The sequence below is a fragment of the Arabidopsis thaliana genome, chromosome 5 (assembly GCF_000001735.4).
Source record: "Arabidopsis thaliana chromosome 5, partial sequence".
Classification (NCBI taxonomy): domain Eukaryota; kingdom Viridiplantae; phylum Streptophyta; class Magnoliopsida; order Brassicales; family Brassicaceae; genus Arabidopsis; species Arabidopsis thaliana.
In genome coordinates, this window is record NC_003076.8 from 8,885,021 (window position 1) to 8,897,560 (window position 12,540).

General features: G+C 37.9%; 4 protein-coding genes across 13 annotated transcripts; 2 read left to right on the plus strand and 2 right to left on the minus strand.

Moving 5' to 3' along the window:
• Positions 1-67: 67 nt before the first annotated feature.
• AT5G25520 (SPOC domain / Transcription elongation factor S-II protein) lies at positions 68-4,884 on the plus strand. 7 transcript variants are annotated; one of them, NM_122463.3, is made up of 6 exons: positions 68-225; positions 484-2,556; positions 2,816-2,936; positions 3,078-3,284; positions 3,511-3,570; positions 3,679-4,884. In NM_122463.3, exons 2-4 carry the CDS (start codon positions 530-532, stop codon positions 3,135-3,137), a joined length of 2,208 nt encoding a protein of 735 aa, NP_197934.2. In that variant the 5' UTR covers positions 68-225; positions 484-529; the 3' UTR covers positions 3,138-3,284; positions 3,511-3,570; positions 3,679-4,884. The 7 variants fall into 7 exon arrangements, with proteins under 7 accessions (NP_197934.2, NP_001331213.1, NP_001331214.1 ...); NM_001343932.1 differs by having other exon boundaries at positions 3,078-3,570; positions 3,649-4,884; NM_001343933.1 differs by having other exon boundaries at positions 3,078-3,570.
• On the minus strand, positions 4,251-6,108 carry AT5G25530 (DNAJ heat shock family protein; the record flags this gene model as incomplete). Of its 2 annotated transcripts, none has more annotated exons than NM_001343936.1 (3): positions 5,770-6,108; positions 5,169-5,584; positions 4,251-5,083 (listed from the first exon to the last, which is right to left on the minus strand). In NM_001343936.1, exons 1-3 carry the CDS (start codon positions 5,932-5,934, stop codon positions 4,645-4,647), a joined length of 1,020 nt encoding a protein of 339 aa, NP_001332583.1. In that variant the 5' UTR covers positions 5,935-6,108. The 2 variants fall into 2 exon arrangements, with proteins under 2 accessions (NP_001332583.1, NP_197935.1); NM_122464.2 differs by having other exon boundaries at positions 4,645-5,083; positions 5,169-5,604; positions 5,766-5,954.
• A 346-nt stretch (positions 6,109-6,454) lies between these two features.
• CID6 (CTC-interacting domain 6) lies at positions 6,455-8,016 on the minus strand. 3 transcript variants are annotated; one of them, NM_122465.4, is made up of 3 exons: positions 7,828-8,016; positions 6,968-7,344; positions 6,455-6,902 (listed from the first exon to the last, which is right to left on the minus strand). In NM_122465.4, exons 2-3 carry the CDS (start codon positions 7,340-7,342, stop codon positions 6,750-6,752), a joined length of 528 nt encoding a protein of 175 aa, NP_197936.1. In that variant the 5' UTR covers positions 7,343-7,344; positions 7,828-8,016; the 3' UTR covers positions 6,455-6,749. The 3 variants fall into 3 exon arrangements, with proteins under 3 accessions (NP_197936.1, NP_001331122.1, NP_001331123.1); NM_001343937.1 differs by having other exon boundaries at positions 6,455-7,344; NM_001343938.1 differs by lacking the exon at positions 7,828-8,016 and having other exon boundaries at positions 6,485-6,902; positions 6,968-7,669.
• Positions 8,017-8,968: 952 nt separating this feature from the next.
• AT5G25550 (Leucine-rich repeat (LRR) family protein) lies at positions 8,969-10,894 on the plus strand. The gene has a single exon (NM_122466.2). The coding sequence runs from the start codon at positions 9,159-9,161 to the stop codon at positions 10,458-10,460; it is 1,302 nt and encodes a 433-aa protein (NP_197937.1). The 5' UTR covers positions 8,969-9,158; the 3' UTR covers positions 10,461-10,894.
• Positions 10,895-12,540: the final 1,646 nt, after the last annotated feature.

The following is a 12,540-nucleotide window of genomic DNA, read 5'->3' on the forward strand; positions in this document are numbered from 1 at the left end:
ATTAAAGCCCATTTATGATTTTGGCCTTATCACAATTCACAAGAGTATCCTCCACTAATCTCTAGAAGAAACTGTTTTCGTCACCGAACCAGCTGAAATCTTTTTCGCAACAAAACAAACTCTATCCCCAAATTCAGAAGCTTTTTAGGGTTTCTTCTTCCTTTCGCACATATCTTCTCCGATTGATTTTGCAGTGAAATTGTGTATCTTTTTGTTGTTAATCAGGTAAACTTTTCATGGTCGCCATGTTTATTTTTTCGCTAGATCGAGCTTTTTTTCTTCAGTCAATTTCGGATTTTATTTGGTTTATGTTGGTGTATATTTTTTGATTTGGTTGTTGTTGAATCTTCTTAGAAATGGGTTTTGTTTAATTTTGAATTTTGATTTTGTTTTTCCCCTAATCGGAAATGATGAAAATGGAGATGTGTGTTGATCGGAGTATGTTATAGGATTGAATCAAAGTTTCTGTTTTTTTTTTCTCAGAGCTGTTGAAGTGAATGTTTGGATATAGCTGTGGTGGTTTCGTATCATGTCCAGTAATATGGGAACAGAGCTTATTGATCTGGAGACTGTGAAAGCGGATTCAGATGCTTTTGGAGAAACGAATTTGATGGAGTTAGTTGGATCAAATGATCCTCCTTCTCTTCAGCATATCTCAGTTTCAGAGATTGAGCAAGAGCCTATGGAAATATCTGTCTCTGGTCCTTTGTCATTCCAATTTGAGCCAGAGGCTGTCTCTTTTCAATCATCTATGTTGGTTGATACTCAGTCTTTGATGCCTCAGTTGCAACTTCCATATTCTGTAGAGAGGTCAGTAGCTGCATGTAGTAACTCAGTGACAGGGAAGCGGAAATCGCCACCAGAGTCTACTCTCAGTGGTTCTGCTACTTCCGAGAAGTTAGATGCATCTAACAAGCGAGTAGAGCCAGTGCACCACAGACCATGGCTAGAACAATTTTATTCAGAATGTATTCAGCGGGGTCATATGCCACCACCTGCTACTCTTTCTACCAAGACAGAACATCTACCAACGCCTGCTAAGAAAGTAAGGCAAATGGAACCTGCTTCCCAAAAATCTGGGAAGCAAGTGATGAACAAGAAACAAGCAGGCTTGTCACAAGGGTCGGTGAAAACACTGAATGATGGTAACGAGTCTTTGAGGTCTAAAATGAAGGAATCATTAGCAGCTGCCTTGGCTTTGGTTCACGAGCATGAGGAGTCTCCGAAAGAGAAAAAGAATTCAGAAACTGAAGAAGCAAGTGTTCCAGTAGCTGATAGTAATGAGCCTGCGTCAGCCTGTGGTACCAGTGTTACAGTAGGTGAAGACATCACGCCAGCAATGTCCACAAGGGATGAAAGTTTTGAGCAGAAGAACGGCAATGGAAGAACTTTGTCGCAAGAGAGTTCCAAGGACACCAAGATGAATTATGTTAATCAATCTGATGTACAGAAAACTCAATTTGACGAGGTTTTCCCCTGTGATGATGTTCGTTTTAGTGATAGTATTTTTACTGGCGATGAACTTTTACAGGGTAATGGCCTCTCATGGGTTTTGGAACCTGTTTCAGATTTTGGGGAGAATGAAACTCAAAAGTCGTTTGAGGATCCAGAGCTCTTGGCATCTAAAATTGAGTTGGAACTTTTTAAGCTATTTGGAGGTGTGAACAAGAAGTACAAAGAGAAGGGAAGGTCTCTCTTATTCAATTTGAAGGATAAGAACAATCCTGAGCTAAGAGAAAGTGTCATGTCCGGAAAGATATCTCCAGAGAGATTATGTAATATGACAGCTGAGGAACTTGCTTCTAAGGAGCTTTCTCAGTGGCGACAAGCAAAAGCAGAAGAGATGGCGGAGATGGTTGTCCTACGGGACACAGACATTGATGTCAGAAATCTGGTGAGGAAAACGCATAAAGGTGAGTTCCAGGTAGAAATTGATCCCGTTGACAGTGGGACAGTGGATGTCTCTGCTGAGATTACATCAAATAGTAAACCTCGAGCCAAAGCAAAATCCTCGAAATCATCTACCAAAGCCACTTTAAAGAAAAATGACTCTAATGATAAGAACATAAAATCCAACCAGGGAACATCATCTGCTGTGACTCTGCCCCCAACAGAGGAGATTGATCCGATGCAAGGTCTGTCAATGGATGATGAGATGAAGGATGTGGGATTTCTTCCTCCAATTGTATCCCTTGATGAGTTCATGGAATCCCTGAACTCAGAACCTCCATTTGGCAGTCCACATGAACATCCTCCTGGAAAGGAAGATCCTGCATCTGAGAAGAGTGACTCTAAAGATGGGTCACATTCAAAATCACCTTCAAGATCTCCTAAGCAGTCTCCAAAGGAACCGAGTGAGAGCGTCTCTTCTAAAACAGAACTCGAAAAGACTAATGTAATTTCCCCAAAACCTGATGCTGGTGACCAACTCGACGGTGATGTCTCCAAACCTGAAAATACATCTTTGGTTGATAGCATTAAAGAGGATCGAATATGGGATGGTATATTGCAGCTTAGTTCCGCTTCAGTTGTCTCAGTCACTGGAATTTTCAAGAGGCAAGTCTCTTTCATTACTTTAAACTCTTATCTCGTATTTTGGAGTGGAACATAGTGATAACAAACCATGATAGAAATGGGTTATTAGTACCAAAGATATGCATGAAGCTAAGTTTAGATGCTTGTTTAATAGGAAATAGTCAGACTGATGCTTGTTTAATTTGTTGAAGAACAGATGGAAGGAGAAAAAGATCTTAGACATAAATGTTTTAGGTATCTCTGATTTATAGATTATCTCTAACTGGAATTGCTCGTGCAGTGGTGAGAAAGCAAAGACAAGCGAGTGGCCAACAATGGTGGAGGTAAAGGGTAGAGTGAGACTCAGTGCGTTTGGGAAGTTTGTAAAAGAGCTTCCGTTGTCTCGAAGCCGTGTCTTAATGGTATACAAAGTTTATTACGTGCATTATCTTTGTAGTAGCATTATTAGCATTAGCTTCACTCTCTTCCCTGTTACTATAACGAGCAATAATACTAGATCCACAAAATCTCATCTCAATATTACAAGTCGTTTCTTAATGCAGAGACTAGGCTTCTCATTAGCTAAAACATGGAACCCAGAAAGCAAAAAAGCTCACTGTTGATCTACATCTGTGAAACAGGACCGGGGCAGTAATAAAAAAAAGGCCTGATTGACCAGAGAATCAATCAACTGTGGATTGAATCTGAAATTTTGTACAAAATCATGAAATTTTGTATGCCAAATCACTTGTAGATGTATTGTTAACTAGGTAGGATATAGAATCATCAAAAATGTTACCAAGAATCTCTTACAGAGAGAGAGTTACAAGACCACAAACACCAGAACTTGGTCCATTAACTTACGTGCAGATCATGATTCATGACCCAAAATAGAATCTTTCGAAACATATAACTTTGTCTTATAGGAAAAAGTTTCTACTTTTATGCATTTTTCGTAAGTAGTGTAAGTAATTAAGTTGGTACATCAAATTGCAGGTAATGAACGTGGTTTGCAAGAATGGTATCTCTCAGAGCCAACGTGATAGCCTAATTGAGGTATTAATTCTAATTCTGATTTCATTATTATTCTTTTAATTTTTATTGCATAAGACATTTATTAGTTTTGCTTTAAAGTCTTTGCCTTTGTCCTTTTTCTTGAGTCAGGTTGCTAAGTCATACGTAGCTGACCAAAGAGTTGGTTACGCAGAACCAACCTCGGGCGTTGAGCTTTACCTCTGTCCAACACTGGGTGAAACCTTGGATTTGTTGAGCAAAATCATCTCCAAGGATTATCTTGATGAGGTCAAGTGTTCAGAAGATATCGGGTTGATTGGTGTTGTTGTGTGGAGGCGTGCAGTTGTCGCGTCTCCTGGCTCACGCCATAAGCCGGGATTCAAACGTCAGCATTCTTCTACAGGCACTAAGAGGTCTGTATTGGCTCCAGAAAACCAAAAGTCTAGAAGTGTGAGTGTTACGAATCCTTCTGTTGTAAATGTTGAATCCATGAGGAATCATGGTTTGGTTGGTTGTGATGATGATGATGAAGACATGCCTCCTGGATTTGGTCCTGTAGCTGCGAAAGATGACGATGATTTACCGGAATTTAACTTTAATTCCTCCAGTGGACCGGTTACTTCTTCTCCTCGACCACCGTTGCAGTCCCGGTCTTTGGATCAAGTAAGGGAGCTCATACTCAAGTATGGAAATTCAACAGGTAGTGGTAGTAAACGACCATGGGATGGTCATGATGATGATGATGACGACGACATTCCTGAATGGCAACCGCAACTGCCACCACCACCTCCTGACTTGAGTCCTCAATTTCATAGCGGAACCATGGCCAGACCACCAGCACAACGACCTGTTGCGGGACCACCGAGTGGATGGAAGGCCAATCAAAACGCACCTAGGCAACAACAGTACAGTGCACGTAGGAACAGAGGATTTTGATCTTTGTGAATACGTTTGTGTAATTAAAGTTTGTTAGGTCTATTGACGTCTCTATCATCGGCTTTTAAGTGTTTCTATAGAATTGTAAACCTTTGAATAATGGAGTCTTTTAAGCATAAAAGTTTGAACTCAACACAATCAAGGATTTGTACAGATTACAGGAAGAAAGATCTCGGTTCTTCAACCCGCTAAGACCCGCTTGAGAGCGGATTTCTGCTCCGTTGTCAATCTTGCGGGAAACTGAACATCGAACTTAATCTTAAGATCACCTTTGTTTCTTGGTTCTTTAGCTATTGGCATCCCTTCTCCAGGAACCACAAACTCATACCCGGGACTCACGATTTCCGCGACACCAACGGGTAGATTCCGCCCATCGAGGGTGTTGATATTCACAGTTGTTCCTCCTATAGCTTCTGCAAGCGTTACTCTTCTGCTTGTGATGAGATCATTCCCATCTCTCGTGAACAAATCATGTGGTTTCTCGTCTATTACAAACACCAAATCAGCTGGTAACTGATTCACTTGCTCATTTCCTTTGTCTGGAAACTTTATCTTTGTCCCTTTTTTCCATCCTGGTTTCACAACAATCGTCAAAATCTCTGTCTCTTGCGCTTGTCTCCTGCACCATCCAAAGAAACTTGAGAAACAAGTCTAAAAAGATTAAAAAATACAAACAAAGTAAAGACTATAGAGAAAGTTGTTACCCATTAGCATCAACAATGGATCTAGAGATCTTCATTTTCCTAGTTGATCCAGAATACAACTCTTCAAGGCTACAAGGCAATTTACTCTCAACCGGTGGAGGTTTCTTAGGCGCAGGAGTGCCTTCACTGTAAGTTCTGAATATATTGTTTTCGCTACCGTTGTTTCCACCACCAAACCCGCCAAACATTCCTCCTCCACCGTCTGATTGAAACCTCATTGACCTTCCAGGACCACCAGCTGAACCAAATCCAAATGGACTACTTCCAAAGAACTCTGCAAATATATCTTCCGCATTTCTAGGGTTAAAACCTCCCGCTCTTCCATTGTTTCCCGTGCTCCCGGGAGGTGGCATATCGCTTAATCCTTCTTCCCCGTATTGATCATACACCGCTCGCTTCTGCGGATCACTCAAAACCTGAAACATTACCTCATATTCTTAGCAATGCAGCAACATTACCTCATATGCTTGAGGAGATACATTTTGTTTTGCTTATATCCCAAGAAAACAAACTCATTTACATATAACTTTGAATTATTAGCTAAAGCAATGGATCTAAGGGAACAAGGGAATAAAAATTAGCAACCAAAATAAAGACTCGCCTCATAAGCCTCAGAGATTTGCTTAAACTTGGCTTCAGCTTCTGTTTTGGTGTTAGGGTTTTTGTCAGGATGCCATTTCATAGCCAATTTTCTGTAAGATTTCTTTAGATCATCCTCTGTTGCGTTCCTATTCACTTTCAATATATCGTAATAATCCAAACCCATCTTTTTTTTGCTCTCGTTTTATATAATTTAATCTTCTCTTCTAAAACAAATAAAGAATCAGATCTTTAAAATCTCGAATATATGACAAAAAAAATGAAGAAGAAAAAACTTCTTGTTCTGTAGAAAGAGGACAAACAAAAAGATCACCGACTTGTTTTTTTTTTGTTTTTGTTTCCTTTCTTTCTATTGGAACAGATTGTTTTTAATAATTTACTCTAAAATCATTATATGACAGCTTTTGCAGGTTTAAACACACAGAAATTCACGGAATCTATTTTCCTCATTTTTCGCCTCTGTTCAAGGACTTATTTAGTTGATTCTAATAATAGTACCCAGAGAGAGACATATGAGCGCAAAAGTACCTGCATATAGATTTATGGCATTTATAATTTTACATACCGGTAGACAAAATAGGTCCAAACTGTGTTTAGATTCCATCTTTTTACATTGACATTAACTACAATTATTTTGGTTGACTAACGTAAGTTTCGGTCATAATTAGCATTTAAATAAGGAATGAAACATAGCAACATATCATTGATACGGTAATAGATAAGAGAGATTCATATTAATATCGAGCACCAAGAGCAGAGGTTGTAATTCATAGCTTTTCTCAAAACCACAAAAGAAAATTCCCAAATTCTCAAACTGAAATCTTTCTTAAAAACTATACATTGTACTCTCTTTTCCCAGAGACAAAGTGGGGAAAATGTAGAAAGAGATCTCCTAACAATATATCATGAACTTCATATCATCCATTTGCAAAAGAAACTTAAGAAGAAAAAAACTTCACATTTTTTTAAGGACTGATCAAATCAGGAGGAGGATACGTTAGCGTTGCGGATACCCGAAGATGACGATGCACTACTCCCATCATTCTTTTGTTTCGAAGACTCTGTGATGATCTCAGGTACATCACCAATGTCCAGTGTGTCTGGAAGGTATTCCTCAGCTTCAGTACTGTAAATCTGTAGAAAAGAAACACCAAACGTCATTACTATGCTTAATGCAGGAAGACTGAAGAATGAATTACCTCGAGTTGATTCAGCATTTCGATAGTTGCATCAAGATCACAAGTGTTAGCCAAGTAAACATCATTGATAGACTCTTGTGAAAGACCAGGGTATGTAGCTAATAGATACTCAATATCCATGTCCATCTCCAAATCCTCATCCTTCAGCTGATGATTGTATACCATCTCAGATGGTGACTTCTTAGGTGACATTTGAGTTCCTTGATAACTTCCCATTCCTTGAACTCCATACCCATAATAAGGTTGTTGCTGGTGGTGCTGCTGCTGCATGTGTTGTTGTGTGACAGGCTTTGTATCAACCAAAGAACCTTCTCTTTTCGAGAGTGGTACATAAGCTGCTGCGTAAGGATTCAATGTAGAACTTCCTGACTTCATTGCTAAGTGACACAATCCAACAAACGAAAGAAGAGTTCAAATCGGTGACTACAAATCAGATCCCTAATTGTTCAAAAATTGATTCCAATAAGAAGAAACGTGACCTTAACCTAACTAATCAAAATTGATGCCACAAACTCGATGACCTAATTCTTCGTGATGCTTTTAGGTACAGATCAAAATCAATCAACGCAATCTTTAACAGAAACGAACAACGAAACCCTAAGGAATCGATTCTAAGATTCTAAAAGCTTCATAAACATAGTTGAATCATGAATCTAACGGAGATAGTAGATAAACATGAATCATGAATCTAACGGAGATAGTTTCTTCTCCCATGATCGACCAATCAAAGCACGATTCGCGTATCAAATCAACATAGATCGAAGAAATCAACAGATAGAATCGAAAGAAACGGATTCAAAACGGAAGAACAAAAGGCGAGATGATTGCGATTACGTCAACGATCGTCGTAAGACGCTTACCTTAGAGAAGAAAATCCAAAAGCGTCGTTGAAGAAGAAGAAGACAATGGTGAATATTTGCAGAGAGAGAGAGATCTAAGAAACGCTGAAAAAGTGGGGAGAGGAAAGAAAACGACTCTTTTGATCAATAATGGACTTTTATATGCAACAAAGAAGAAGAAGCGTTTACTTGAAGGTCGTATCATTTTAGGGGTCTGTTTGGAAACGTGAATTATCTTATCCCTAACCTGGTTATTGTTATCCTAATATTCGTTTTCTTTATAAAAAAAAATCTTTGATATTTTTACCTGGTATGCTGACGTGTCTTTTACAAAGTGGCTACCTCTTCGTTCCTAAATTTATCTCTACATTTGAAAAATGCGTGACTAAACGAGATGAAAGTGATTTTTTCTTATGTCCTACTAATCATGATTATATAATTTGTTAATGTATTATTTAAAATACTAAATCAATTAGATTTTCTATAACCAAGAAAAAAGAATTAGGTCAATGGAATCTGCCCAACCTAATCACGGACGATGTTTTGGTTAAACATATCGTTAAGATTTGGATGAATCTTTTATGTCATGTATGGCCGGTTCCAAGTGTGACTACAGGATTTGGGCAAATTAACAAACACATTTATAAAACATTTATAACATAATTTAGATTAAACACACAATTTAAAAATCAAGTCTTAGTTTTATTGTTTGGTTTTGAATCTATATATCTTAAGGTCGATTAATGGTTTCGTAGTGCTTCAATATGTTATATATGGTGGTGCTCCTCTTTTGTAAGTTATGATCATCAGATTTGGTTTAGTAGACATTTCGGTTAACTTAATATTAAGGTTCACAACAAACAAACAAACCCCCCTAAAAACTAGCATCATCACATACTGTTTTATGAGCATCATCATCTCAGACGCTAAAGTAGTGGGACAAATTCATTTCAAATTTGCCAAGTCAATTCAAAATAAATTATACCAAAAATCTTAATTTACGCTAAACTAGTGGGTCTTTTTCTCCCTAAAACTAAACGTGTTATTTACTTATTCATCGTCTCATTGTAATAGAATTGAAAATGACCAAGAGAAAACATTAGTTTTTAGACATTCTCGGTCAAAGCCAATACTGTAATGAAAAAACAAACAGTTTCACATAAATCTACTAAAAATAGCGTTACAATTTTTTTACTCTACACTCACATCTAATAATAAGAATCACTACCTTTCACTGCTAATCTCTCTCTCTTTACAAATCCAAATCTTAAAGAAAACCAAAAAAATAATAAAGAAGAAGAAGAAGAAGAAGGAGAGTGATTAACAAAAACATAAAACTCCATTAGAGTGTGATGAGGATTTATCAACCAACCTTATTAATATTCACCACCGTCGTCTTACTCTCCATCTCCGCCGTCGCTCCTGGTGGCTCCCGGCAACTTTTGTACACCCGAGACGACCCTATAACCATACCTCCGTACCTAATATTCGAAAACGTACGGCTCGAAAGAGCTTACGTGGCGTTACAAGCGTGGAAACGTGCCATGATCTCTGACCCGTGGAATCTGACAACTAACTGGTTTGGATCACGTGTGTGCGACTACAACGGTGTAGTATGCTCCGAATCTCTCGACGACCCTTTGGTTAAAACTGTCTCCGGTGTTGATCTAAACCAGGGAGATATCGCTGGTCATCTCCCTGAAGAGCTTGGCCTCTTAACCGATATTGCTCTGTTTCACGTTAACTCAAACCGGTTCTGTGGTACACTCCCGGTCGGGTTTTCGCAGTTGAGTCTCCTTTTCGAACTTGATCTTAGTAATAACCGGTTCGCTGGTAAATTCCCGGAAGTGGTAATCGGTTTACCGAAATTAAAGTATCTTGATCTCCGGTACAACGAGTTTGAAGGTGAATTACCAGAATCTTTGTTCGATAAAGATCTTGACGCTTTATTCCTGAATAGTAACCGGTTTAGAAGTAAAATCCCGGTTAACATGGGAAATTCACCGGTATCGGTTCTAGTTCTAGCCTCAAACCGGTTTGAAGGATGTATACCGCCGAGTTTCGGTAAAATGGGTAAGACTCTAAACGAGATCATTCTTATGGATAACGGTTTACAATCTTGTATACCTAATGACATGGGATTACTTCAAAACGTTACGGTTTTGGACATTAGTTATAACTGGTTGGTCGGAGAGTTACCTAAGTCGATGGGTCAGATGGAGAATCTTGAGGTGTTGAACGTTGAACGTAACATGCTCTCCGGTTTAATACCGGATGAGCTATGTTCGCTTGAGAAGCTAAGAGATTTTAGATACGGGTCTAACTATTTCACCGGAGAACCAGCCACGTGTCGCTATCTAGAGAATTATAATTATACGATGAATTGCTTCAAGGACGTGAGGGACCAAAGATCGATGATGGAGTGTAAGATGTTTTTGTCGAAACCTGTAGATTGTGACTCTTTCAAGTGTAGTCCTGGCTCTTCGTGTTTTTCTCCTCCTCCGAGTCAAATATCACCATCTTCGCAACCATTGGCACCGGCGCCATCTCCTACTTCACCACCATTGTCAACACCGCCTCCGGCTAGACCATGTCCGCCGGTATACTCACCACCTCCACCACCACCATTGTCACTGGCGCCGTCTATGAACTGATCTATCTATTTGACATTTGTAGAAAAACTAGAAAGCGCATGTTTAGATGTTGAAAGTAAAAGCCAGATGAGATATATCTACGGTGTTTGTAGTGGGAACCAAATGAGGTTACAAGTGGAGGAGACAACAAGCTGAAAATCTTTAGGACACCGAGTGTATAAGGACTTGTCTCTTTTTTATAGATTGCATGCATGTGCGTGTGTTTAATTTTAACTTGATATAATTTTTTGAGTCCATATTTCTTGTTGAGTGTTTTTCAGTTTCATTAATAAGAACCAGGTTAGCAACCTCTTTAACCAAAAAAAAGAGTAAAGGTTAGGAACCATTTGACGGCACGGATCAACGGGTTAGTTTTGGATCCTATGACTATGAATGTGGGTGACCACCTAATAAAGTGTGGTGCATGCAGTATCGACTTTTTTGTCACAATTAAGACCATATATCGAAATGTACGAATGTTTTTGCAAAGTCACATATTTTTGAAATATGTACGCGGGATATATGGAGTATATATATATAATATGTGCCTTTAAAATGCATATCAATAGTGGTTAAATGGATTTTAGAGTCAATTTTTGTAGTACTTTGATAAAATTTGTATTCTGAAAGGATTGAAATAAAAGTTTTTAGCTGGTGTATGTCTACATCACTATTGAAATAAAACAGCCGTTACAAAACGTGGCCTAACAGCCGTTATCGTTGGTTTAAGGACGAAAATAGTTGTTAGTTACGCTGTTAGGAGAGCTGTTAAGAAGTATTAACGGTGAGTCGATTTGGCCGGATCAACTATAACTTATAAGTTAAATTAAAAGTCAACTTTTTACTAAGGTATAAAACGGTCATTTCAAAAGTTCACGGTTAATTTGGCAACTTTTTGAAAATTCAGTTATTAAATAACATTTTTTCTCTTATAAATTAGAGAGATTTCCAATCATTTAAGTTGCCAGGTCACACCCACCCGTGTCTCTTAATCAAGTCCAACACGTAAAATCTTTTCGATATTTATTTGCGCTTTGAAGGTCAAACAAATTTAATTGTATGATTGAGAATTAGGTAACTAAATAAGACATTCATGTAATGGCATCAAATATTTATGATCTCAGACATTTTGGAAAGTTTGAAATTCTTTGGTGACATCTGGTCTTATAGATATTTTGCTGTCAACTTAGGGCCTGACTGGTTTAAACGCAGCGGGTGCGGTTGCGGTTGCGGAAGTTTGCGGAAACGGGCGGTTGCGGTTTCAAGCGTTATCAAGTGTTTTGAACGACTGGTTGAGCGTTTGGTAATGGGTGCGTTTGCGGGAGTTTTATGACTGGTAAACCAGCGGGTGCGATAGTAATTAAATAAAAAATAACCAAAATAAATATAATATATTACTATTAAAAAAAAAAATACAATATATTATTATGATAAATTGATAATATTTGAAAAATTAAACATACTTAATAATTAAAACCATAAATAAAACTGAAAATTCAAAAATAAATAAATTTTATAAGAAAAAGCTTAATACTTTATGCATTTGGTACATCACCAAAATTGCATCAAGTAGTGTGATAAACTGTAAATAACGTTGAACTCGCGGGTTTTCCGGATTGCCTCTATACATATGATAAAGTTTCTTCAAGATATCCAAACGATTTTTAACACATCTCCAACTCAAATTTTTTCCAAACGTTAATATTCTTAAGAATATTTTCTTTTTGAACATCACTTAGAAATCTGATTTTGGGGTCTTTGGATTCTTCCGTTTATTTCTCCACAATAACCTGTTGCAGTAACGCAAATGTGGTCTCGTTTGACCAAATGATTTTCTAATCGAGAAAACAAATCAAAACATGTATTCAATCAAAAAACTCAAAAAAAAACAAAAAAAAAATAAACAACAATGCCATGAAATATTCCGAGAATTACACTAGCTAATGAATGGATGAAAGGATAGATCATACTTACGTTTGATTCTTGATTTTGACTTTGATTTTTGTCAGTTTGGGTGGATGCCATAATTGAGAGAATAGGGTTTCATTGATTAGGGTTTTCTGATAAGAATAAGTATAGGGTTTGGGTGGAAGATATAATT

Bases quoted from the DNA above. Each gene is read 5' to 3' on its own strand.
- AT5G25520 (NM_001343934.1), top strand. From the start codon at position 530: ATGTCCAGTAATATGGGAACAGAGCTTATTGATCTGGAGACTGTGAAA. The intron at 2,557-2,815 runs GCAAGTCTCTTT...TTGCTCGTGCAG, and splicing joins GTCACTGGAATTTTCAAGAG to TGGTGAGAAAGCAAAGACAA. The intron at 3,571-3,648 runs GTATTAATTCTA...TTTGCTTTAAAG, and splicing joins AACGTGATAGCCTAATTGAG to TCTTTGCCTTTGTCCTTTTT.
- CID6 (NM_122465.4), bottom strand. From the start codon at position 7,342: ATGAAGTCAGGAAGTTCTACATTGAATCCTTACGCAGCAGCTTATGTA. The intron at 6,903-6,967 runs GTAATTCATTCT...TCTTTTCTACAG, and splicing joins AAATGCTGAATCAACTCGAG to ATTTACAGTACTGAAGCTGA.
- AT5G25550 (NM_122466.2), top strand. From the start codon at position 9,159: ATGAGGATTTATCAACCAACCTTATTAATATTCACCACCGTCGTCTTA.